This window comes from Aquila chrysaetos, chromosome 1 (genome assembly GCF_900496995.4).
Source record: "Aquila chrysaetos chrysaetos chromosome 1, bAquChr1.4, whole genome shotgun sequence".
Taxonomy (NCBI): domain Eukaryota; kingdom Metazoa; phylum Chordata; class Aves; order Accipitriformes; family Accipitridae; genus Aquila; species Aquila chrysaetos.
The window spans coordinates 49,247,861-49,271,945 of NC_044004.1; the positions used below are offsets into that span (position 1 = coordinate 49,247,861).

Below are 24,085 nucleotides of genomic sequence, written 5' to 3' on the forward strand. Positions count from 1 at the left end.
GAGAAAATCCTGATTTTTTCAGATCCCTGTAGTCTCCTTCTGTTGCATCTAGAACCATGTAACGTGGTCATTGTTGCTGCTTCATTTGTGCTCTGTTTTCAATGTCAAAACAACAGTGCAAGTAGAACCACAGTATACATCAGCATGTCAGTTAGTTGTGCACTGGCACATGTATGTATCACCACAACAGTCACACTCGCTGCTTGTTAGTACTGGCTGTAGGAATTCAGGGTTGGTGTGACGAAAGCACTGGACATCATCTGAGATAAACACGACATTCAGTTCACACTACACAGTGTGAAAGGTTAGTAAAGGAAGACAAAAAAAATATGCATAGGAGCAGAACCCTTAATTGTTGTCCTCTTAAAAGCAGTTTACCATGTGCAAGCAATGAGTCAGCTAACACAAGCCAAATCATCTTTCTGGGACAGCCTGTTTAGCAGAGTGCCTAGCAAAATCTAACAATAAACACAAATATTTTTTAACAAGTGAAAGAAGGAAACAAGCAGAAGGAAAAGCAGGTCCTCACTCGGTTGTCTGAAACTTTATAAATTAAATTCATGTTTATTTTCAAGAAATACTTAAAGATAATCTACCAGTCCACTCAATTTTATTTATGATGTTCAGATACTAGTATGTTACACGTCCGTCTCTACTGTGGTGGGAGTAAGTCTTCTAGCAAGGGGAGTATCCACTGGGTAGTCCTTTTTCTTTGCAGCCTTAATGTGGACGTTTATCAGGAGGAGAAGCAAGAAACGCTTGACAACTCCATCACCAGCTACTGCACCACACCTAAGCTGTCACAGCCAGCTGGCAGGACTCTCGGGAGACAGATGCAGTAAAGATTTAGGCCCTATCACCACTAAAAATCTAACAGAAGCCTAACAACAAGTGCTTGCTGATCTTTCACTGGTGGGTCCCTTTCAAACTGGTGCAGGGGCCCTGAAAGCATTACCTTACAAAGAGGACAGTGAGCCTCCAAAAAGACTCTTCCCAGCTGGGTCCTGGCACCACATCGGCACATAGCGGTAACAGATGGTGAGGAAGAGTCACGTTGAGCGTGAAGTGGAACTCCAAATCAGCAGCAGTCACCAGCGTAAGCTCCCGGATTACCCACGAAGATGTAAAGTCAGGAGTGAATCTGTCAGGAAAAGCAGACAGACCTGATGTTATTTTCCCATCGTTGGGCTGAATTTCATTTTCTGAAGTCGTGCCGATACCAAAAAATACAAAAACCCTTCTGATTTAATAGTATGAAAAAAAGACAATGAAATAAGTGACCACTGTCTGCTTAGACTATGCAGATGGCATTAGCACCTAACACAGGTAAGACTTTGAGGTCATCTTCAAGCAGTAAAATATGTGGTTTTATTGTGACTCTTCACAATACTCATTACTGTGACTCATTTTCCTTTTTTCAAGGAGGTGCACATGATCAACTCATGTTAACCAAAACACTCTTTACCAAAAGCACAGCTGTCAAGCATACGGGCAGCATTACTTCAGAAAGGGTCAGGTACTAGGGTAAGTCTAGAACAAGGCTGGAAAGATAGGGAAAGCAGAAGAAAACATCATATCTGTCTCCTTCCATTTATTTCCCTGACCTATACCATTATTCTATTTGACTGCCATGGGTACTGCTAGAAGGTATGACTTGCCGTTTCAATCAGTAGCAGTGACACTTGTTGCATACAAAACCACAGTTACTGTAATACAGTATTATTAACTCTACTTGCGCTTAAGTCATGACTTTCACTCAACAGGATTTTTAAAAGAATCAGTTTTACACTATGTGCAATATTAGGAAAACATGACTAGACTGTGGTCAGGCTACTTGCAACAAGCTAGAGAATAACAATCAAAAAAAAGGCAGTGGCAGAGCATTTCTTACTCTCTTATTGTGACAACTCTTTTACTTTAATTTATTACTTCATAATGCACTAACAAAAGCATGTATGCTGCTTTGTAAAAATAATGGACTCTTATAAAGAAACATTATTATAGTATCAATTTGTTAGTATTACCCTTACTGAAAAGAGGAAATGCTTATGAAATTTATATTCCAAGGTCACCAAATTTTGTATGCAGGTGTGCTACTGGAGTGCCTGTGACTGAAATTGTTTTAAATTTCCACTTAAGTTAATTTGTCAGCAAATTTTTCAGTGCTTACACAATGCTGATCTCTCGTGATGAGTTCTGAGCCAGGAAAAATTCTTGACAGTCTAACACTTCAAATCCATATCCTTGGCAACTGTAACCATTGATTTTCATTGATGAAATTGTTATAGGAAGAGGCCCAATATTCTCTACTTTGAAGTTCTTCGTAATGGATAGAATTTGCTTGCTGTCTTTCAGTTCTTAAAGGAAAAAAAAGGAATAATTATTTTACAGTGCTTAAAAATTATTTTCTTACTTTTATAAATAAATTGCTATTTTTACTTTCAATCTAATAAAGAACTCAGAACTGACCAACATTTTAATACAGACTGTTTTGCAGTAGCGTATTTCTAGAATTTGTAACTATCCTCGGTCAGTGTTTTGAGAAAACAAAATCTACGCCTCTCATGACCCAAGCTCTTCAGCTTTTTCTATTTCAACATTCTGTTTACTTAACATTACTGTACTGTACCAGTACCACTACGGAGTAACGCAGCCAGCTACAAAATCAGAGACCTGTTTCTTCTTACTCACGTCGTCTGCAGTCCATTAGTGTAGCTTCTGGCACCTTGAATCGAAGAGACCCTCCTGCACCGGGGAGTCTTCCCCCTACTTTAAGCAATTCTTTGGCTCCAAAGCCTTCTACATTGACCACGTCCAGAACAGTCAAGTTGTTTCTGCCATAATATAAAAATCAAGCAATCAGCCACTAAAACACAAATGAAGTTTGCAAAACTGCGACTTTGTTATCTAGGTGCCAATCCAAGACAACAGTGTTTCAGTAACAGAATCACTGGCCACACCTGGATAGGTTTCCCCTAAATACTGACAGGATCACTCTGGAACCAGTCACCAGTGAATTTCACACAGTGAAGGACCAAGCTTTGTGTCCACTGTCACCGGATAACAACAGTGCCACCTAGTAAAAATGGTTGCTGCTTCCATAAACTCTCTTTTCCTCCAGAGATAACCAATGTGTGGCTGCACATTAGACTCACTAGATACTTAAATCCTATCATTATGGATTTAAGTTGAAAATAGCAAAGCCACCCAATGTGTTGCTCTCAACTCAAAATTGCCTCAGTACATTCATATGCATTTTATAAGCCACTGATCGCATATCAAGAAAAAAAGGCTCTATTTTTTAATGACCGAGACATAAGACACAAAGACGGTTTAAGCAATTTTTATTAAACTGGAGGTATTCTGACTTCCAAATTTTGACCATTTGTCTTTGCTCCAAGATTTGGCAAATTGATTTTTGCATTGAGTTGTTTGATTCTCACTTACAACTGAAACTTGGCTTACCTGATTAAAATAAGGGAAGCTACTCTTTTGTAGTCAACTGGTGTAAAAATTACACCAACTTTTCTGGTTTCCAGTGGCTGTAAACTTAACCAAAGCAGCTCAGAACTGCATTTCTTGTTGATGAGATCCTCTTGATGTGCATTCTGTTAAACAAATATGCACATCTTATTCACAGAAAACATGTGTGTTTAAAGATCTCTATCAAGAAAGCACTACATCTTTACCTAGTACCACACAAGGTATTTTTGGCAAGGTGCAATAACTGCTAACTAACTTGTTATGTTATACAAAAGTCTTTCAATTTGACAACATAAAACATCAGATAAAGTTGTTTATTTGAGCAAAAGTTCATATTACTGCACTTATTGTTATGAGGAATGTATTACTTCATTTTTTAAAACAGCTTTTATTTGCTCAGATGGAAAAGGATATAGTGTCTTTCATATTCAAGGAATCCTGAAACACTTCACAACACAATGAGAACTGACAGTATACTGATTGCACAGGGAAATGTGGCAACCATTATCCCCTCAGCGTAAGACTTGCAATTTGATTTAAGTGAGAAAAGGACCGTTGGCAAATGCGTTGATCATTTGAGTCACTGGAAACAAGCCAAAGTGAACTCCCTACCATATTAATTGAAGACCAGAACTACCAGAATTTCACTGAGTCTGGAAATAATGTACATTTGTTTGTTTGTTTGTTTCAATACCTCTGTTTATTCTTTTTCCCATTAAAAAAATGAAAATAGCCCTAAAAATTTCTATTCCAGAACTGGGACGTCTTAGAAAGGGGTGATCAGACACCTATAGCAGTCAAAACAACCATAATCATTAGAAAATAGGCTCTTGCTTGGTTGTTTTTCAATTCACGGCTGGTGTACTAATGGCTTTTCTGATCTTTTCCAGTCTAAAATGTTTTTATTCTTAGCCTACTTTATGAAAAAAGAACATACAAAGAAGTTTCAGAACCTGCATTAACAGTCAATATTTATTAAAAGCAAACCATGTACAGCATGTGCAAACTTCACCCTGTCACTCCCTACAAAGATACACATGCACTCAAATGTGAGCCTAACAATTCATTACACATGTATATAAAGTGACTAGGCAAATGATGACAAATCAAAAAATGTAAATATTAACAACTAGTGATTTGGTTAACAAGGCAAGATCTGTCTCATACGTGCTGAATACCTATCTAACCATACATGTTCCCCTTAGCTCCTCAAGTCTCTAATGAAAAACAGATATTGCATGCACTGATGTCAAGATCTACCACTGTTTTTCCGTTTGGTCAACAGTATGGTATATGGGACTGCGGAAACTCAGTCCTACCCATGTACTAGTGGAACTACCTTCTCTTTTTCAGCATGTGCCTACAGGCTAGGATTTATGAACTGCTGTCTCCTCTCTTTTACAGCAACTCTTACAACTGTTGCCAGAAAGGAAAGGTCAGCTTTGATTAGTGTAGCAAACATAATCTTTTCTTTTTATAAGGTACTAATCTTTCATTAAGGTCTTAAAGCATATGTGCAGAAATGTGTATCTACATAGGACATTAAAGATGTGGCTGCAGCATGCCCAAACAGCAAGGAAAGTATGTTAATTCCAGGCTTTTGCACAAACTAGAAGTCTAAGAAGAATTCTCCAGGTACCCTGGACAGTACTCTGGTTGTCAGAATATGCCAACATCCCTGATACAGCATCTTCTCTATTTCTGTCATCCATGACACAACGCCCCAGGGTATAACCACAGCTCAGCACTAGTGTGATACAGTCAAGTGTTATCACAGTCATGTTAAAAATGAGGCAATCAGAACCAGAGAGCCATGACATTCCAACCTGAATCCCACAGTTGCAATGAGACTGAGGTGAAGTGTAGAAAACAGCCTTCTCCTCCCTTGAACTGCTGGACAGTATTTCCCTCTACTGAAAAGATCATAAACTAGCTTCTGACAACACCAACTCAAAAGCCTTACACTTCATGGTCAGCCTGGGGCTAAATATAAGTCCCAACACAGAATGCAAAGGGTGGCCTCTTCAACGCATACACACATGCAGGCAAGCATGCACAGGCTCCCTCCCTATAGTTGTTTTCAAAACAGACTCAAACTTTGAAAGAAAAATTAACTGCAAAGATACAAGCCTGACAGAGAATCAAGGAAACAGTATTAAATTGCTTTAAATAGCACTTGGGAACAACTCAGATGTAGTGTAGCTGGAAAAAGTTTTTTCTAGTGTGTCAGACCACTTCTTCTATCAAAATTAGCCATCTTACCCTGTGAGAACATTCATCCATGAGCCTGAATTCAGTGGTTGTGAAATTAATAGCTTGCACATTTATGTCGAACCTAAATAAATCAAAACAAAAAATTAAGCACTTCAAACCTAGTCTGTCAGAACTACAATGACTTATTTTCACATGATGACATTTATTCTTAAATAAAGAATACTTTTACAATTGCATTTTGGCATATGCAAAATACAGTGGAAATGTCAGTCTGAATTTTAACAGAGTACACCACAAATCAGTTTTATGTGGATTCCACACATTTGGAAAACAGACAAAAGGCTGGGCATTTTAGATCTCTCAGCATACACTATTGCAAAAGATCACAATCAAGAAATACAATTTCTAAGGCACACAAACACAAATGCCTGGAGCTTTTTCTGCCCACATAAGTGTTAAGAAATAATCATTATCAAATCTCATTAATTTACTCAAATATCCCTCCTTCTCCTCATGATTTTTTTCAGACGAACTCCTATTTTCTTTCACATACTTTGCAAATTCAATTCACTTACAGGAGTTGATTATTTGCCTGAGAGAAAATTACAAGCATTTGACATTAAGGTATTAAAAACAATAGGTAAAATTTAGATTACAGAGGACTAATGGACCTCCAGACACTGAATTGGAAATTCACTTGCCACAATTTTCTATGACATTAGCTTAAAAAGAACCAGTTAGTGGACATGATTTCTGGTAAACCTAGAAGATCTGTAGAAAAAAAAGTGTGCAAATACAGAGAAAATGTAATTTCAAACCACTAGAAAGAGTCTATGTGGAAATTATATTTAGTATGCAAACAGATGTAGTTATTAATGTGCATATATATATATACACACACACATATATATATATGCACATACACATATGTATGTAAAGAAATGAGGTTAAAGAAGCAATTACACGGGGATTTGGACCCCAAATAAGCAAGTTACACTTAAGCATGTGAGTAGTCCCACTGGCTCCAACCAAGCAAATAGTCCTAGCAACTACACAGTTTTTCAAAGTTAAGTGTAACAGCCAGGGCTTATTTTCATGAACTTCAGCCCACCTCACCATGACCCTTTATACTGTTCATCTAACTCTCATCTAGATTTCTCATTAGATCTTCTCAGTTGTAAAACAGAAAGTTTAAAACAATGTAGAAACATTGGCTTAGCTGGCCCTAAACATTTACTGTGGGGTTACTGGCTCTGGATCTGAATTTTTCTTCCTGGCTACTGTTTCCTCTTCTTCAACCAGGGTTTTTACCTAAGAAAAAGCTAAGAAGAAAAATTTTTTTTGGGGGGGGGGGGGGGGGAAGGTTCAGTTACCTTCCTCCTCACTGATCAGGCTATAGACTGTGTACTTCCCAACCAGCCTTGCAGGGAGATGCACATGCCCAGTTCTGCAAGTTGCTCACCTCACCTGGGCAGCCTGCACAAGCTCACACTAAGCCTCAGATCTTAAAAGATGACCAATTATAGTTTATGGCTGGCAGACATAAACTTGATGAAAACATGCTCAATTTGGTTTTATCAATGATCAGGTACATTACAAAGTCATGTGTCATACAGGGAACTGCTCTGAACATGATTATATCTTCCAAAATGGGTCAGAACATTGTCCCCACCCAAGTTATACTTGGAAAAATTTAAACAAACAATAAGCAACAATCATAAGGCACGGCAAATAGATCTTTTAAAAGGGAAAACAGTATCCTGAGATAGTTATACTCATTACCATTTGTTGAGCAGACTCAGTGAAGCTTGGGGATCAGGGTAGTGAGAAAGAGGCAGAAGCTGCAACGTAACTGGGAAGGATGAAGGGTTTCTTAGTACGAAATATTTTACCTAAATAGTTTGAAAGGGAAAAGAAAAAGTTAAAAACTACATACTTGAGAACAAGAAGGTAAAATAATTCAGCACTGGTAACATGATCTGCATTTTCAAGGGACTTCAACCTGGCTTCTGTCTTAATGCAATATAATCATATGTGCACAAAACTGCATGGAACAACAGGACATGTCACCACAATGTCATCATTTGCAAAAACAGCTAAGAGCGCATGAAGAACCACATGTGCAAAAATAGAGAATTCCCCACCCCCAGACAACCCTTTCATTTGGATTTTGATTTACACATGCAGACATGAACAAAGCTTTTCCAAAGAAGGTGAAGTTAGTGAGGTGTCACCCTTTCTTACAGAAGTCTGAGTGCAAGCAGGTTATACACATTGCTATAATGAATGGCAATTAAATGGCACAAACGGAATATTAATGTAATTCACAATATGTGCATATGAAAACTATCTCCATATGATTGGTTCTGGCCCACGCTAGGTTAGTAGTGACTTAAATCTGACAAACAAGGAAGAAACAACTGTGGTTGGAAGACACATTGCTCTGCTGATCTCTCAAGTGTGTATCTCTTGCAAGTGTTTTACATGCTTCTGTTACATAAGGCAGTGGCATGAGGAAGGACATCCCATAACCACATGCAACATTAATGACAGTACATCCTACCCCTAGTCCCTTGTTCAATTATTTTACCACAAGCATGTAACTTATACAATGATGCCAGGAAAGCTTTAACAACCATGAACAATTGTTAGTCAAGACTACACTGCTTTACTCCTCTCCTTGTATTAAAATATTACAACTAGGTAGCTAGAGAACTTATCAAAGAGCCAAGGGGATACAAAACTGGTGTTTTAAATTAGAGTTCAAAACACTGATCCACAAACAGTATGAAAATGCTAAGTATCACCAAATATTAATCACAGACTTTGTTATTAAAACAAGCTAAACATACATCAACTCAGAAAAAGCGTAACAACAACTATCCTTACCATACTACTTTTAACTGCTGTGGCACTGAAGTTGAGCGTAAGGCCAGGCTCTGTAGTCAACCGTGGCAAGAAAAAGGCAAAGAACCCCTCTTCAGGCTTCTTCTGATGAATAAAGCGAGCCGATCCTGAAATACTTCTCCTGCTTTATTGGCAAAACCAGAAAGCTTTGTTAATTTTATTTTCTTTTTTCTTTCAAGCAAAGAACAAAAAAAATGGTGATTTGCCAGGACCTATAATTACGTCAACTAATCTTTCCTTGAAAATGTTCTTCACAAAATAAAGCCCATAAAGCTGTGACCTAGTAGTAGAGAGTCAGTGTAACTTATGTGCATCCCTTCGTCTCCAATTTTCCACCTGCAACACAACTGTGGTTTTCACAGCTCTACCTCCTTATTCTGGAAGGGGCTGATGTCACCAATGCACCATCTCTACAAGAATTGCTCAGTCACAGTGACTGCTTCCTTCCCAAAGCCCCCAGTATGCAATATCCATTAGGCCAAGGACTAAAAACCTTAAAAGCTATTCAAAGACCCTGATCCTGAAAAGACTGCTATGTGACCTGTTGATGAAGGACTCGTGCAACTCCCTAAATGATCTGGTAGAGCATGCTTTGACTGCTTTCATATTGGGTAGCTGTGGTGAGGTTATTATAGTCAGAACATTATTTACATTCTAAAGTTCGGGCATCTGAAACGTTTACTTATGGCTGGCAGTGCCTTGAAATGGAAGCTGGGGGTGTCTGGGGTGCTCTGATACTCCGAGTGCTTCAAGATAACTAATTTAAGTGCAGGAAGGTCAAAAACGTTTGTTCTAATTAAGAATACTTCAGAACAGAAATATTCTTACAACACTGTACTGGCTTGAATTAAGAACCTCAAAAGATTCTGTACAGACCTGCAGGCTTCCCCACGTCTTATTTTTTGCCATCTTTCATAAAGTTCACTTGCAAGCTCAGAATCCACATCCCAGGCAGAACGGTCCAGAGAGAGACTCTTCTGCCAAAGCAGATTTGCTAAAACGATAACAGATTTTTCATATTTTACAGAGATAACACTTGCTCCTTCCATCAATCTACTTCTGAACATGAGTAATCAGTATCTGCAAAGGGTCCTGACACAAAAACATAAAAGGCAACCCCCTTTTTCCCTTCAGAGCAAGCATATGTGAGGGTATATATGTTATTCTCCATACCTGGATTGCTTAAAAAAGTACATCTGCAAAAACACAGTAATTCTACATGTAAACAAGAGTATGGATGTCGCACAGGCTTTCTATGCTCTAGTAAGCCCTTTTTACTGTTGCTATTTCTAATGGATGCCATTGAAAAGTCATTACATTATCAGTAGCCTTCACACAGAACCCTCCACTGATGCCAATAAAGCATCAGGATCATATCCTATTCTCTACATAGTGGTACAAAATTATAATATCACAGCACAGCAGGGAGCAAAACAAATCCCACAGTTTGGCAGAAATGGTGTTTTCATTTTAGCTTCACTTTTCAAGGTGCTGATAATTTTCTCAAATTCTTCTTAAGATTAAATTGCAAGGCTTTACATCAGTCTAAAGGTTAACGCCGTTTAGAAAGTTAGACTCATATTGGTTCAAGCATTTTCACACTGCAGAAAGGAGTTAGAGAAGCAAATGTCTTTTGAAAGAAAACAAAAATGGCTTATTTTGAAAGTACATGTACTTTATTTTACAATCCTTAGTGTTTAAAGTAGCCAATTGAGATTGATGATGACTGGAATAATTCAGCTACAAGTTCTTTGGGTCAGTATTTTTCAGGCTTGTGCATTAGACTTCTCTATTTAACAAATATTACTATCCTAAATTAGAAGGCAGAATACCTGTCTGTAAAGATCCGATTATGTGTATTATTAGAACAGAAAGCAAGCAAGCAGTGAGGGCTCACTTCTATCAGCAATATTTCTTTATAAAGATTTTAAAAAAAACAAACAAAAAAACAACACTTGCTTCTAAGATAGGTACCTAAGCATGTACATGTATCAGTAATTCTTCAAGCCACGCGTTTTTTACATTTGACTGACTACTATTGCCTTCTTCATATCCTCATACGAAAATATATTTTAGGAAAGCATCATCTTAAAAACACATTCAGGAGAGCACTCACTGAAACATTTAAAGCCTATGGTACTCAGCTGCCTACGGAACTTCTTTACTGAGCAGAGATTAAAAAAACCCCCACTATTCTGAATCAGCTTTCATCAGATTCAACATTCCTCAGGCAGTATCGTGTCTAATACCTAACACTGTATTTTGGTAAACGCCAGCCAGGTACTTAAAACAGCTCCCAGCAGTACAGTATCTGGAGAGAGGTTCCTCAGTTCCAGAAAGAATGAGACCCCTTCTTCTGTTGCACATGATACAGCATTAAGGATGCTCTTTTATAAGCCTGATAAATGATCTTTTACAGAAATCTATGAAATTAATGCTGTGAGAAAAAGATAAAAAGAAGGCCTTCAAATTTAACTCTAGCTAAAGGCAGGATATTGGTCAACATTTATTTTTTGTTTTTCATCAAAGACTTCCCAGGATCTGGACCCAGATTATGCACATTTTCTAATCACTTTGAGCTAGTTGACAGCTTTATCATTCTACCTCAACATCTCAGGAGAACATGCATATGAAGAAAGCAAGGAGCAGCACACCACCAATGAGAACTTACAGAGGAGTCGTAAATATTAACTCCAAAAAACTGTTTCAAGACAGAACAATAGCTTAGCACATGCTATGGAATTAGAGGCCTGAAATACTGCACAGTGTACTTAGCACAGGTTACTCAAAGCCATTTATATACTCCCAGAAAAGTGGATGTTTTTAAAAGACATAAAACTTAGTACTTGCATGAACAATCTCAATATTCTCATTACACGTCTTGCTACATAAAATGAATTTTCTACAATAAAACTACCATCAGATGCCTAAAAAAAACCCAAGATGAGCATACCTGAATCAGACTTTCCCAAGTAACACTGAATATCACAGTGGGCAATCGCTTCAAAATTAAGATCTCCCTGCTGGAAAAACAAAACAAAAACTACAACTGACTATATGACAAAACAACAGGACAAATTCCAGTTTCTCAGTGCATAATTTGGATGAGTCAAAGAAGAGAATTAAGGTTGCCTAGAGAACTGTAATTCCACTGCTGTTCAACTCTGGGGGCTTAATTTCTCAAGCTACAGAATGGTTTCACAGATTGGTCTGGTACTGAGTTTTTCTTTCGGGACTGAGGGACAGATTTCTGGCCTAAGAAAGAGGCTTCTGCAGTTTGGTTTAGAGTGCATAATCACCATTCAACACAACTGAATACGATACGATACCTTGGACACAGTCGAATATATCTGCAGAGGTATTTCAAACATTACTCCCACATTTGTGGCCAAACAAATACTAGAAAGCACATTTGTTACAGCGTCTTTCACACTGAGCTTCAAAGAAAATACATTCCAGCAGCCTGGAGGTAGAGTCAAAGGTTTGGCAAAGTTCAGAATCTAGAAAGAATCAAACAACTGAATTAAAATCAGTGCAGTATTTTTTGTGCAAGCGGTACCTTGAAGAATGTAAACTTTCTCTTCCATCATGTTTTTGCTGTTATTACACACACATATGCACCCATAACTGATCCATACAGTGCACATATGTAAATCTCCTATCTAAATATACCAAGAGCCAATTAGATGCCTACATCATGTGCTCATTCACAAACCAGATTTGTCTGGTTTGAATCAAGCAATTGCGCGAGTAAATTATTGGCTTCGCCTTCTAAACTTCAAAGCTCATCTATGTACTAAAGACTTCCATTACAGCCTATGAAGAAATGCTGAATCCTATAGAGCACAAACACTGCAACAATTCTGAGAACAGAGCAATGGTCTATAATTTGATGCATCTGTAGCTGCAACTCAAATGAAAGAACAGTTGCTAATAAAACAACACAAAAACAAGCCGGACAGTGAATAATGCCTACCGAGAGAGTAAGCTCCTCAGGACCTAACAGTTCCAGGCATACACACACCTTTATTTTTAACTTATTTCAACCAGCTCTGCGAACACCGAGTTCTTCAAAGAATCTATTTTGTATGTCAGAGGATTATCCTTAAATCAAAGACAAAACATTGTATGAAGCAGAAATAAAGCTTACCTTTAAAATGTTCTTCGTTTCTCTGGCTATGAAGACTTCATTCAGTTCAATGCTGAAGTCAAAATTGTTTGTAAACCATATGGACCAAAATCCTGAAGTATTATGATGTGGCTCTATATGAAACAATGCTGCAGAAGGATCTATGTTAAAATACCTGAAAGTAAATACAGAAGAAAAAGAAATACATCTGCAGTGGTCCTTGAACACACATAAGCGGTCCACACAAGAGCAGGTAACTGTAGTATTCTTGCATAATGAGGCTCTTCTAAGGTTTTAAGGAGAAAGAACAAAATTATTTCCTTTGGAATACTTACATAAAATATCAGAGTAAAAATTGACAAGAACAATGTAGAAGAGGTAGGCAGGTAATCACTCTACCCTCTTGCTATACTATATTACAACATTGCCTACTGCTTTGTGATATGGTAGTTTGGGTGAAATTGGCAATAGAAGACTGAACAGAAGACTTCACATTTTTTCTATAATTATCCTGCTTTTGTGTTGGGTTAATAAGGATGGTGGAAATTTTATCACAGACTCTAAGCAACATTCATATGATATGAGCTGCTAAGGCACATCTTTTTACTGCGTCCTAAAATTTTTCCTGGATAAAATACAGAAATATTGCTTGAAATGTCACAGGTCTGTTTTGGCAAATGACACAGCAACAATAGGAAGAAGCCTCTTCACTGCCCTTGGAATCGTTCAGTGACAAAGCAAACTAACCTCATCTCTTACAATAGGGTATACAATATTCTTCTTATAATATCAGTGAAAGTTAACAAACAAACAAAAATCCACTGTCAACCTACCCTTCCATCACAGGACAGGAAAGACAGGCTTTTAGTGTTGTAGTGCCTTCCAATAGATTATTCTTCTTGTTGTCAGCATAAGGACTTTCACTGCCACAGGATGCAGCTGTGCAAAGAACAGACATACAGGAGAATACAACATCAGCCAGAACAAAAGCACATCTGCAATGATTTTCATGTGAGGACTTGGAAGAACACTACAAAGGGGAACATTTGCTGGTCTAATTCTCAGAGGTGAGCAAAGCATCTAATTGCTTATGTCCTAATTTTCAGAGGTTCCAAACCTTGCTTTAAGAAGAATTTATGAATGCTACAGACTTTCAAAAAAAACACACGCACAACAAGGCTGTGAAAAGCAACCTCACCAATTTTAACCACGTTGTCACTGGCACAGCATTCTTACTTATTTTAATAAATGAAAAACTGTTCTGAAAAAAAAAAAAAAATCACATAACATATAGTCCTTTCTTCTTATTTACCCTTTTCTGCTACAAAAAACAAGTCCCAATGTCATTATGAAAGCAGTCTGTTTCATAAATGTTTAAAGTCTATGCACTGCAGTCTAGCGGTCAGAATAGGAAACAGGCTGGAGTCAGGAATGCTTAAATGTTAATCTTTGCTCTTCCACAAACACGCCTGGTCTCAGACAAGCCTCTTCAATGATCCTGCCAAGAAATGTCATAGAAAATGACCACCCAAGCACAATAGCCTTTTAGAAAATACATTGGAAACAGAAAAATAACCACAAATTATAAAAGGATGTTGAAAAAGCATATTCAATAATTATGCTTATTGTAAAATCAGCTTACATTTTAGCAAATGTTTTCTTCCCCTTTTTGAAATACATATAGCTTAGAGCCTTCGACTGGCATAAGAGGAAGCACATATACACAAAAATGGTGGAAACTCTTAGCAGAAAGAATTCATCCTCTTTCTCAAAAAAGTCCAGACAAGTTGATTTTGATATCTTTCAGGGTCTCTATCTGCTGAAAAAAGCTACCCTTTCATAATCAAATCCTGTTTAATCATATTATCTATAAGTATATGTATCCTGTACCTTTACAAGAAATAGAAGCAACTTTTGTAAAGTTAGTAGATGATGAAGATAGCAGTACTGGCTCAAACTCCACAGGTGATGTGTCTTTTTGTGACAACTGCCGTATTTCCTGCATGAAGACAAGACACAATGATCCTTGTAGCAGTACTACCATTATTATTGTAGCTCCTGTATTAGTGTATCTTCTTGTCAAATTTGCAAGCCAATATCTGCCATTTTCTCACATCTTCTAAATCAACCCACGGATTTTTAGTCAAGTTAACAGCTCTTATGTTTTTTAAAAAAACAGCCATCACTGAACTACAACTTGTCATCTAAAAGATCTATTAGGTGTTTGGGCACATTTTAAAAATATAGAAGCATCACATTTGCCACCAGCAAAATCAGTCTGCTATTAGAGAGCAAGCCAGTGGGCTAATTAATTCCCCAACCAAATTCAACACCCTAAAATATGAAGCCCACGATTACCTGTATATGCACAAGGCTGTTCCCAGAATGCATGATGTACACATCTACTGAGGAATCACCTGTCCAAAAGAATAAACACTGAGGTAAGTTCACCAAGGATGGAAGCACTCTTGCTTTGTCAGATACTCATATGAGAAGCAATCCTGATTTAAATTTAAAAATCTTTGTGTGACAGCTACCCTTGTAAAAAGGAGGAACTATTCACATCTTGAGCTGGCAATCGTGTCATACAAGAGTAAAAATCCACTCAACAAGATTTTTGGCCACAAACACGAAGGCAAGCATCAATAGGGAATCTTCCTTCGTTATCTCTTAAATGCTAGATGGAGCACAACTCTCCCCTTTCCTAGGGGCAGGGAGACTGGAGGCACGGCTGAAGGAAAGAAGGATGGCTAACACTGCCGTAACTTTCTAAGGGCCAACCTATCAATAGCATGAGAGAGTCCAGTAAAAACTCTTCTGTATACACACACAGCTACGCAAGATCCTGGCTCACCTGCTTTGAACAGCAAACATTCTCAGGAGACAATGTGAAGCTGGATTTGGTGCTTACCACCTTTGGGGCTCAAAAGAGGAATGGTCCTATCACCTGGTAGGGTAGTGACCTATTGACTAGAGCAACAGAAGATGGGTATAACTCCACTTTCACCTGCGGATAAAGTGGTACAGCTATATTGGATAACCACCCTTCATCACTGGCAAAGCTATGTTCCTGTCCACTGGACACCAGGAAGGTCTAGAGGACCAAGAAAAGAGCAGCAGGACAGAACAAGAGATGACTATTATACCAGGGTGGTCATCACACTTCCATGAAGGAAGACAACCTGAGTTCTTGCTCTTGCTCATACTTGAATTACATGAGTAGATGCAGGCTGACATAAAAGGACATTCTCCCAGTTCACCAGGCACAACTTCTAATAACGAGTGTGCTTTGCTCAGGTGCTTGAAAGCAAGACTACAGGTGCCACCTTCCAAAAGAGGGTTCAAGATGTTGATTCTGAGTGAGCAGATGCTCCACATACCCACAGCTGTTTAAACCACATACTCTTCTTCAACCTTTCCAGCTGGCTAGCTCCCCTGTGCAGACCTTGCCTACCTGCTGTCCCACTCTAGGTGCTAACACGTGCTGTATACTGAGACTAACACAGCACCAAATTCCCTTTTGTTAGATCCTTCCCTCAAGACCAGGTCTCTCATTTAATTATACAAACAGAAGGCAAGCAAGCATTGCTGTTTGATATGGTAAAGCCACCACCGGTACTGATGGAGCAAGACACGGAACTTCCCACCGACAGCAAGTCCAAAGGGCTTATATGATCAATCTCTAACACAGTGAGGACTTATAATTGTATTATATTTAATAGAAAACAGCCTTAAAAGCATACTTCTAGTACTTTAACCATCAAAAGTGCTAAGAGCGAGCACCCTTGACACGACAGATGTGAACAATTCTCTACCAGCATCAGAATAAACGTACGTCCACAACTCAACATAACAAAGCACTGGCATCTCACCAGCAGGGAAACTAGGTTTACAGTGGGTATTTCAGTTTCAGCTCTGTGTAAATATCACATCACAGAACAGGCACAGGGGGAACAGCATATGTTGTTTTGTGATAGATTTTTAATCGAACTTCTCAAAAGACAAAAAGATCATGTTCTTTTTTTACTAGTGTGTTAAAAAGAATTATTTTGATCTGGATTCTTAAGCAGTTCCTTCTTCGACTTCAATCAGAAAGTAAAAACGGCAGAAATGTCTAAAAAAAGCTATTCAGACTGCAAAGCTCTATAAATAATTAAAAATCCCCTTGATTTAGAGGGTTTGTTCACCCAATAAATGTAGCATAAAGAAACTGCAAGGAGTTGATTGTTTTGCCTGTGGAATTCTAGCTTACAAGAACAAATGATGCATACATCTGTATTACCTCATTACCTGACTTTCCACAACAGCCACTATCCCCAGCACTGTACAAACCATTCTGCCTTCATAGTCCTATTATGGTTAATTTAATTAATGGGAAACCAGAAATGCAGTCATAGAAATCGAAGGACCATGACATCCTTTCATACTATTTAAGCAGATGCATAAGCATGGGGGACTAAAGACTGGAACTGATGTAGTTTACAGCTTTACAATAGAAGGTAACTATTTATAAAGAGGACTGCACTTGCAGTAACTCTGCCCTAAACAAAGTGGCTGACAAGCTGTGTTTAACTAAACTGATTTATTCTCACTTACTCGCAAAATTTAGCTGTTGCTGAATTTGATTTAATTTAGCACATCAAATCACAACTTATGTATCAAACCAAGTTCTATTACAATTAAGTCATATTTAGGACTTACCTGAGGTCTTCGTTTTTTCCATTGCTACATAAACTACAAAAAGATTCTCCAGTAAGTATTGTCTGTGCTCCACAAAATCTTGTTGGGCATTTTCCATTCTTACCGTTAAGGTCATTTCTAGCAGCACTGGGTCATCGGACATAAAACAGCAACTCTGGAGCGAGACAAGGGGATATGGTGTGTGTGTGTGGTGGGGGAGGGAATGGAAAAAAATTCATTACAGTAAGGTATCTTGAGAACTTAATCAAAGGTATTATCTAACAGACAAGGTTTCCAGCACCAAAGTGCTGGCAAAATAGGAGTAATTAGGACCCCTGCTAAAATCTCAGCAGAAACCAAAGACAGTGCAGGTACAGACAGCACAGCAAAAACAAAGACGAAAAACAACTAAAAAGGACACTGAACCTTGAAAGAATGCAAATTTATAAACTGTCTTAGTCAGTCTCACCTCAGGGACTGCAAAACAGTTTCCTTTGTTAAATCCTCTGCCTTCAATAAAATGTGCCATAAACAGACTGATGCATGTGTCTTAATGGTAGGAAGACAGTTCATGTTCACTGGTCTGTTTATAGTTAATTTTTCCAAATCCTGTGTTTTTTGTCTCCATTTCTCACTGAAGTAATTTTAAAAAAACAAACATACATGTACAATTCTTAATAGAAAACACTGTCGTCTGGCTAGAATACTTTAGATAAATACAAGTAGGATCTTATTTCCTTCTGTAAGTAGGGGCTGCTGTTAAGACAGCTGAGTCTTAGCAAATACAAAGACACAGACACCACTTCGCAAAAAATTAAAGCCGACAAAGCAAAACAAAAGTAGACAATCAACAGCGAGTAACATGAATTTGTCCTGCATCACACCACGAAGGTCGCTAAACTGAGGCTCCGATGCCCTACCAAGAGGCCTAATTTGCTCAGGAGGAGGAGGAGAAAACCTCCACCCCGGCACGTGAAGTGCTCTGGTGAAGCGGCAGCAAAACACCTCCAGCTCAGCTGAGTGCCGCAAGGAGGTACAGCGGGAGTGGGGAAGGGTCTCGGGGAACGGGATGCCGGTTCACCCCTCACACAGCACCAAAGGAAGCCTCAGCACTTGAAATGGCTGCCAGGAGCAGGAGAGGAGGCTGCTGTGGAGACTAGAGCACAGGGATGCTGTGCCCTTGGGAAGCTCGCATCAGAGAGCGGGCAGCTGCACTACACGTAATCTCAAATATTCAGGTGCATCTCAAGCCTAGGCTTATTCACCCAAGCAATCCAAGAATCAAACAAGGGAGTAAACCAGCACAGGATCACTGTGATGTGTAACGTACAGAAAAACAGCTACGGAGTCTGGGTCTTGTCACACTTGATAGAAGAAAGGTGCTGCAGACCACAGCGTGGGCCTATATATCTGATCCAACAAAATACCCCGTCGAGTACCATCATCGCTGGGAACCAACACCCATTTACTGCATAAGGACACTTGAGGAGAGGGGGGAAGAGGAGATTTGGATGGCACTGCCCAGGAGGAGGAGGAGAGCTACTGTCCTGAACGCTCAGAGCTTTTGGAGGGCGCTTTTCTGCTGACGAGGTCGCCCCTCCTCAGCTCTGCCCAACGCCAAGGCCACCGTCGAAGCCTCCTGAGCGAGCACTCGGCCCGAACAGCCCAGGCTTCAGCCTCTCAGCTCACTGATCTCTTGTCAGTGGGAACCAGAAACTTGTGAAACGTTTCTGGAGAAAGGAAATCACAGGAATCTTATCACTTTTGTACGCCATGTAAGTAATACAACACCTACGTGTTAAAATGCTTAGCCTGTTGGGTTGGTTTGGGGTTTGGTTTTTTTTTTTTTTTGGGGGGGGGGGGGGTGTCTTTTTCCATCTCCCCCTCTCTTAAAGCTTATATTGTGATGTGCGTGACATTTAATTTATACCACAGGATATGGTTTTATAAAAGCATAGCTAAAAGCACAATTCCCCTTTAAACTGAGACATTCAAAATTGCGTTGCTGCTAAAACTTCTAGAGCTCTGGGAAGTGCCCCTCTAAACTCGGATTAAAATAAAAAGACTTAAATAGATATGAAATTATAATAAAACATACCTTAACTTGCTGATATGCGTCATTAGGTAAACTGCATTCAAGGTGAACACGTAAGAGACTGGCATTCATAGTTTCTGCCTGTAAGAAAGAAAAGTGAAGAAAACATCAAGCACATTGCTTCAAAAGGTGTTATCACATAAATCCGATTCACACACCACAATTTATAAAGATAATAGGACTGTTTCTGCATATGCATGACACAGCAATGTAAGAAACTTTTTTAAAATAAATACAATTACTCTGTACAGTAGGCCAGCAATCAATCTCCAATTCTCAGGAACTCCATCAATATCTACTTACTTATCAAATTATTATTATACATTATTATTAAATATTTGTACAGCATCAACATGAGCAACCCTTATAAACTTTCATATGTCAATAAACTGTATTCAACAAAGCCTTTTTGTATAATTTAAAAGCTTCTTGCCTTGTTTTCTGTATATTTTCTTTGCTGATTGGACACTGAAATAGTTACTAGGCCTAGAACATAATGCTTCTTGGACACGGCTTCATGCCAAAATGGACAGACAGAAAATACTTGTTTCGCCTTTTTATTGATTGGAGAGGGAAAAGAAAAGAAAAGATGATTGTGCCAGTTTGTAAAGCACTCAAATCTAACAGGGCAACAGCACTGACAAAGCTGAGCATAGTTCATGAAAGCTATCTGGACTGTCAAATTACTCGCACAAACCGCTGAGCCAGTATATCTTGATTCTAAATTAAAAAAGAAAAAAAAATAAATAAAATTCAGAGTGATAGACCTGTCACTCTATCAGTGCCTTAATTACAGCAAAATTACCTGGTGATTTTGAGACTGATGTGGACCACCCACCCCCCCCGCCCAGTTTCTCTTGCAATATGAACTAAATATCTGAGTGGGGTACCTGCAGGTTCAAGTCTCTGAAAGTGTCGATGCAACTGACTTTAAAGAATTTCAATAATTTGATGCTGAAAAGTGAAACTGTGAAGAAAAGGTTTTGAAGTGTCCAAACACCCTATTTCGTATCTCCGTGGGACAGGCAGAAGGGGACAGGGTGCATCAGAACAGAGAGTAGATTTACCACACATGTGGGATCCAGTTTTATAAAAGCACAGCTAAAAGGAAGCCAACATACATTCTGCATTCCCGATTCAACCAGATTTCATACCAAAATGACTGAGGCTTCACACAAGAGGGCGATGTAACCTCTGCAAAGGTGGTTAGCAGCGACCCAAACCATGTCCCCAGCCCAGCTCTTTGGGGGACGTGAACCCCTGCCACCTCCTTTCTTTTTTACAAACGCCTTTGTCCTCATCAAATTTTGAGACCAGAAAAAAAATTTTTTTCCAAAACATGCACCATTTACTAACCTCTCATGGCTACGACTGCCAGTGGAGCCTTAACGAGGCAGTAGGATTATATAAAGAGCAACTTTGGGGGTCACTTTTCTGGTCAGATAAACCTTGACGCTTAGACTTCCCTTCTCAGTGGTTCAAGCTTGAGAGAACACTACCACTTTCATAGTCCTAAATAAGGAGTTGTTAGCCCTTATTCAATGCCACTGTAGTTTAAAGCAGTTTAAGACCCCACACCCCTATAAAAAAAATTAGCTAAATCACACTTTTCCAACTTTTTTAACTTCTTAACCTGGCATAGATCTACATGGGAAACTGCAGTCACCTTAAAATTGAAGCTGCTAATGTAACGCGCACAGAGGGGAAAAAATGTTATTGGGGTGTATTTGATGTTGATCTGTTTTCTATGGGAATTTTTTATTTCCTTTTGTGAAGCTATCTTTGGAAAAGGAAAAGCATTTTCAGTTATCTAAAGCAGACAATAGATGCATAACTGTCATGCCCCCTATCTTCCAACAGTGGTAAGACAGCTGCGTTAACTGTAAAGAGAAGATAAAGCATCTGAGAAGAAGACACTGTCAGAAGCAGTTTCCAAGAAGACAAACCCAGAACCATGTCCACATCTCCCAGCAGTGCAAGCACTCCGTTTACACTGTAAAAATCACTGCCTATGAATTAGAGCAGAGAGCTGAGTTACGCAGCGTATGTTTGCACCAGAGGCGAACTGAAAACGAGAGGCATGGCACAAGGGGAAAAGCTAGAAAAAGCACTGCGAAGCAGTACAGCCGCTGCCACTTCATTACCTGGTGCCTCTATTTTGTATCAAGTACGCATGCATACACACTTGTACGTACACACACATTCAGCACCCATAAATCCTATATGAACTGAACAGAGATGTCTGATAGAAGCCCCACAAATGAAATTCTTACCAATTATGGCAAGTTCCTGCATTTAAATTTTAAAGGAACAGAGGCCTCTCTCAAAAAAAACCTAAAAACCTGAACCATCTGATCCACAAGGAGCCCTGCTCTCCTGGTGAAGGTCTACGATTCTTGCTGGGGGACAGTACAGTAGGTAATTACTTAGGAAATAATTCATCCATCAAAAGAGAGACAGAGCATCAACAGGACAGCTGGCACAGGCCAGCTCAAGAGCCACCAAGCAACCACAGACCCAAGGTCACTTTCAGGGGAAGAATTCCTTATTCTGCCCTAGGTGCTCTGTCAATCAGACATCGCTCTATACAAGATTTTCAGAGATATTCCTGCATCATTATCAGGCCTGTAGAGTTCAAACCACTTCCTGGAGTTTGGCTACAGTATAATTAAAAAAGAACAAACGCTGAACAAGCTTCCCCTTCTTCCTGCAGGCTGATACTTCAAAGTTTCTGTCCTGGACAGTCCCTGGCCCTAGAGAGATATTGCCACTCTGAATGGTGTTAATATGCTGTCCCTGTAATAATGATTCAGCAGAGTTCCTTCATTTTTTTGCAGGCAGTTATCAGGCTGGCACACTAAGAAAACTCTACTGCTCTATTACCTTCCTCCTCCACACCCAAGCACCACACTCGCACACATTTGCTTCTCTGATACTCTGTCCACCAGCACAAAACACAGCTTAAGGAGTCTTGGGTTCCTGACAGTACTTGCAGTATTTCCCATGTTGTTGGCTCATAAACATCAAACTCCTCTGCGAAGTCAGCAAAGTGATGCCTATGTCTCCTATGATAAGACATTCCGCCCTGCAGGTCACTTCGCCATTGACATTTCTAGTGTGTTTGCACAGCATTTTGAACACAACGAGGCAGTGACGTAGCTGCCCTGTTAATGCCATCCAAATATTAAACAATGCCAAAAAACAGGCAATTGGAGCAAAGACTACATCCAGAAGCTGGATAAACAAAGATGACCTATATGGGCTCCACCATCTGTTACGGCTTAGCGGTAACTAGCCACTGCTGTATGGCCACGTGGACGTACTATGAATTCACAGTGTTGGACACAGCTCTTCTTTCCTCCTGACGAGTGAGCCAGGAGCCCAGAAATCCTGGGATCCAGGACCACAGCCAGAGCATGCCGATCCTGAACCCTTCAAAAGCTGAAATTTTGAAAAGAGTAACAGAAAGAGGGTGAAATTCAACAGTAGAAAAGGTAGCTTTGTCTTTCTTTTCATTAATCACAAGAATTTCTGCTAAAAAAACCTGGGGGAATGATGGAGAAAAAAGAAAGGCCTGCATATCTTTGCCTATTAAAGTATAAAAACAACTCACAAAATCAACTGAAGTTCATTTTCCACAAAAAATGCAAACACAAACCTGTTGCATATTGTATTTCTAATGGAAATATTACTGTGGAGGGAAACTTTCGTCTATAATTCCCATCATATTTCCAGCATAAATACTCCATAAAGGCAAAATTTCATCCACATCCATATGTACAGTTCTGGCCATTCACCTTCCAAAGAAATTTTACAAATTGGAGAAGCTGCAGAAAGGGGTTGTCAATTTGGTTAAGAAATGGACAGCCCATCACTGAAGAAGATGAGATACTACAGAGCACGGACCATTCAGCTTGGTAAAGCAAAAGCTGAAAGATGTGATGCCACCTGCAAATGCTTCTGGGTATAAGCATCAGAAGCAGGAGGAGTTATATAAACTAAATGCATATCTTAAAAAACAAATATAAACCAGCCACAAAGCAATTTAGATTGAAAGTCAGGTGTAGGTTTCCAACCACCAAAGGAGTAAGAACAACTATTCGGGGTTATGGTAACAATGCCTCCAGCAGTTCTGAGAACCCATTTTACCAAGCACATGATGGGACTAAATGATGTTACCTTTCTGGCCTTGATGATCAAGGACATCAGTATTACCAAACAGCTTAAACACAACCACTTTTAAAACAGGAGACAATAGAGACAAAAAATAAGACACACATCATGCAGCACTTGGTAAGCCTTCTCCCAGGTTTCCAAGCAGTATCAGTAGACTTCAGAGGTAAGGATACCTTTAGCATATCGAACCAGACATTGTTGCCCAAGGCTACAACTCGGTTCATCCCAAGATGACAAGGGATATGTAAATGAGGCTTACGCTATCCTGAACTTACACTGGTATTTACTTCAGTTAAAAATAAACAGGGGAAAGCAAATGTGGACAGTTAAGTGAGTATGACCGGTTTGTTTTAAATGCGTTTTCACTACAAATCTCCATTGTATGTTTAAATAGTTACATA

General features: G+C 39.1%; 1 protein-coding gene across 9 annotated transcripts in view; it reads right to left on the reverse strand.

Annotated features, from left to right (window-relative positions):
- Positions 1-24,085, reverse strand: part of TMEM131L (transmembrane 131 like) — an 83,757-nt gene that overhangs the window by 17,039 nt on the left and 42,633 nt on the right. For 4 of the 9 annotated variants that reach the window (XM_030010423.2, XM_041125937.1, XM_030010381.2 and 1 more), the window contains exons 8-23: positions 19,512-19,589; positions 17,435-17,588; positions 15,092-15,150; positions 14,624-14,732; positions 13,567-13,672; positions 12,755-12,908; positions 11,934-12,104; positions 11,558-11,627; positions 9,481-9,598; positions 8,587-8,725; positions 7,480-7,589; positions 5,746-5,818; positions 3,466-3,608; positions 2,692-2,834; positions 2,171-2,357; positions 956-1,141 (exon numbers count right to left, since the gene is read on the reverse strand). In XM_030010423.2, coding sequence (XP_029866283.1) covers positions 956-1,141; positions 2,171-2,357; positions 2,692-2,834; positions 3,466-3,608; positions 5,746-5,818; positions 7,480-7,589; positions 8,587-8,725; positions 9,481-9,598; positions 11,558-11,627; positions 11,934-12,104; positions 12,755-12,908; positions 13,567-13,672; positions 14,624-14,732; positions 15,092-15,150; positions 17,435-17,588; positions 19,512-19,589 — 2,000 coding nt within the window. Of the gene's footprint in view, positions 1-955; positions 1,142-2,170; positions 2,358-2,691; positions 2,835-3,465; positions 3,609-5,745; positions 5,819-7,479; positions 7,590-8,586; positions 8,729-9,480; positions 9,599-11,557; positions 11,628-11,933; positions 12,105-12,754; positions 12,909-13,566; positions 13,673-14,623; positions 14,733-15,091; positions 15,151-17,434; positions 17,589-17,882; positions 18,046-19,511; positions 19,590-24,085 lie in introns of those variants that run through there. The other 5 variants (XM_030010397.2, XM_030010375.2, XM_030010355.2 and 2 more) reach the window with 2 other exon arrangements.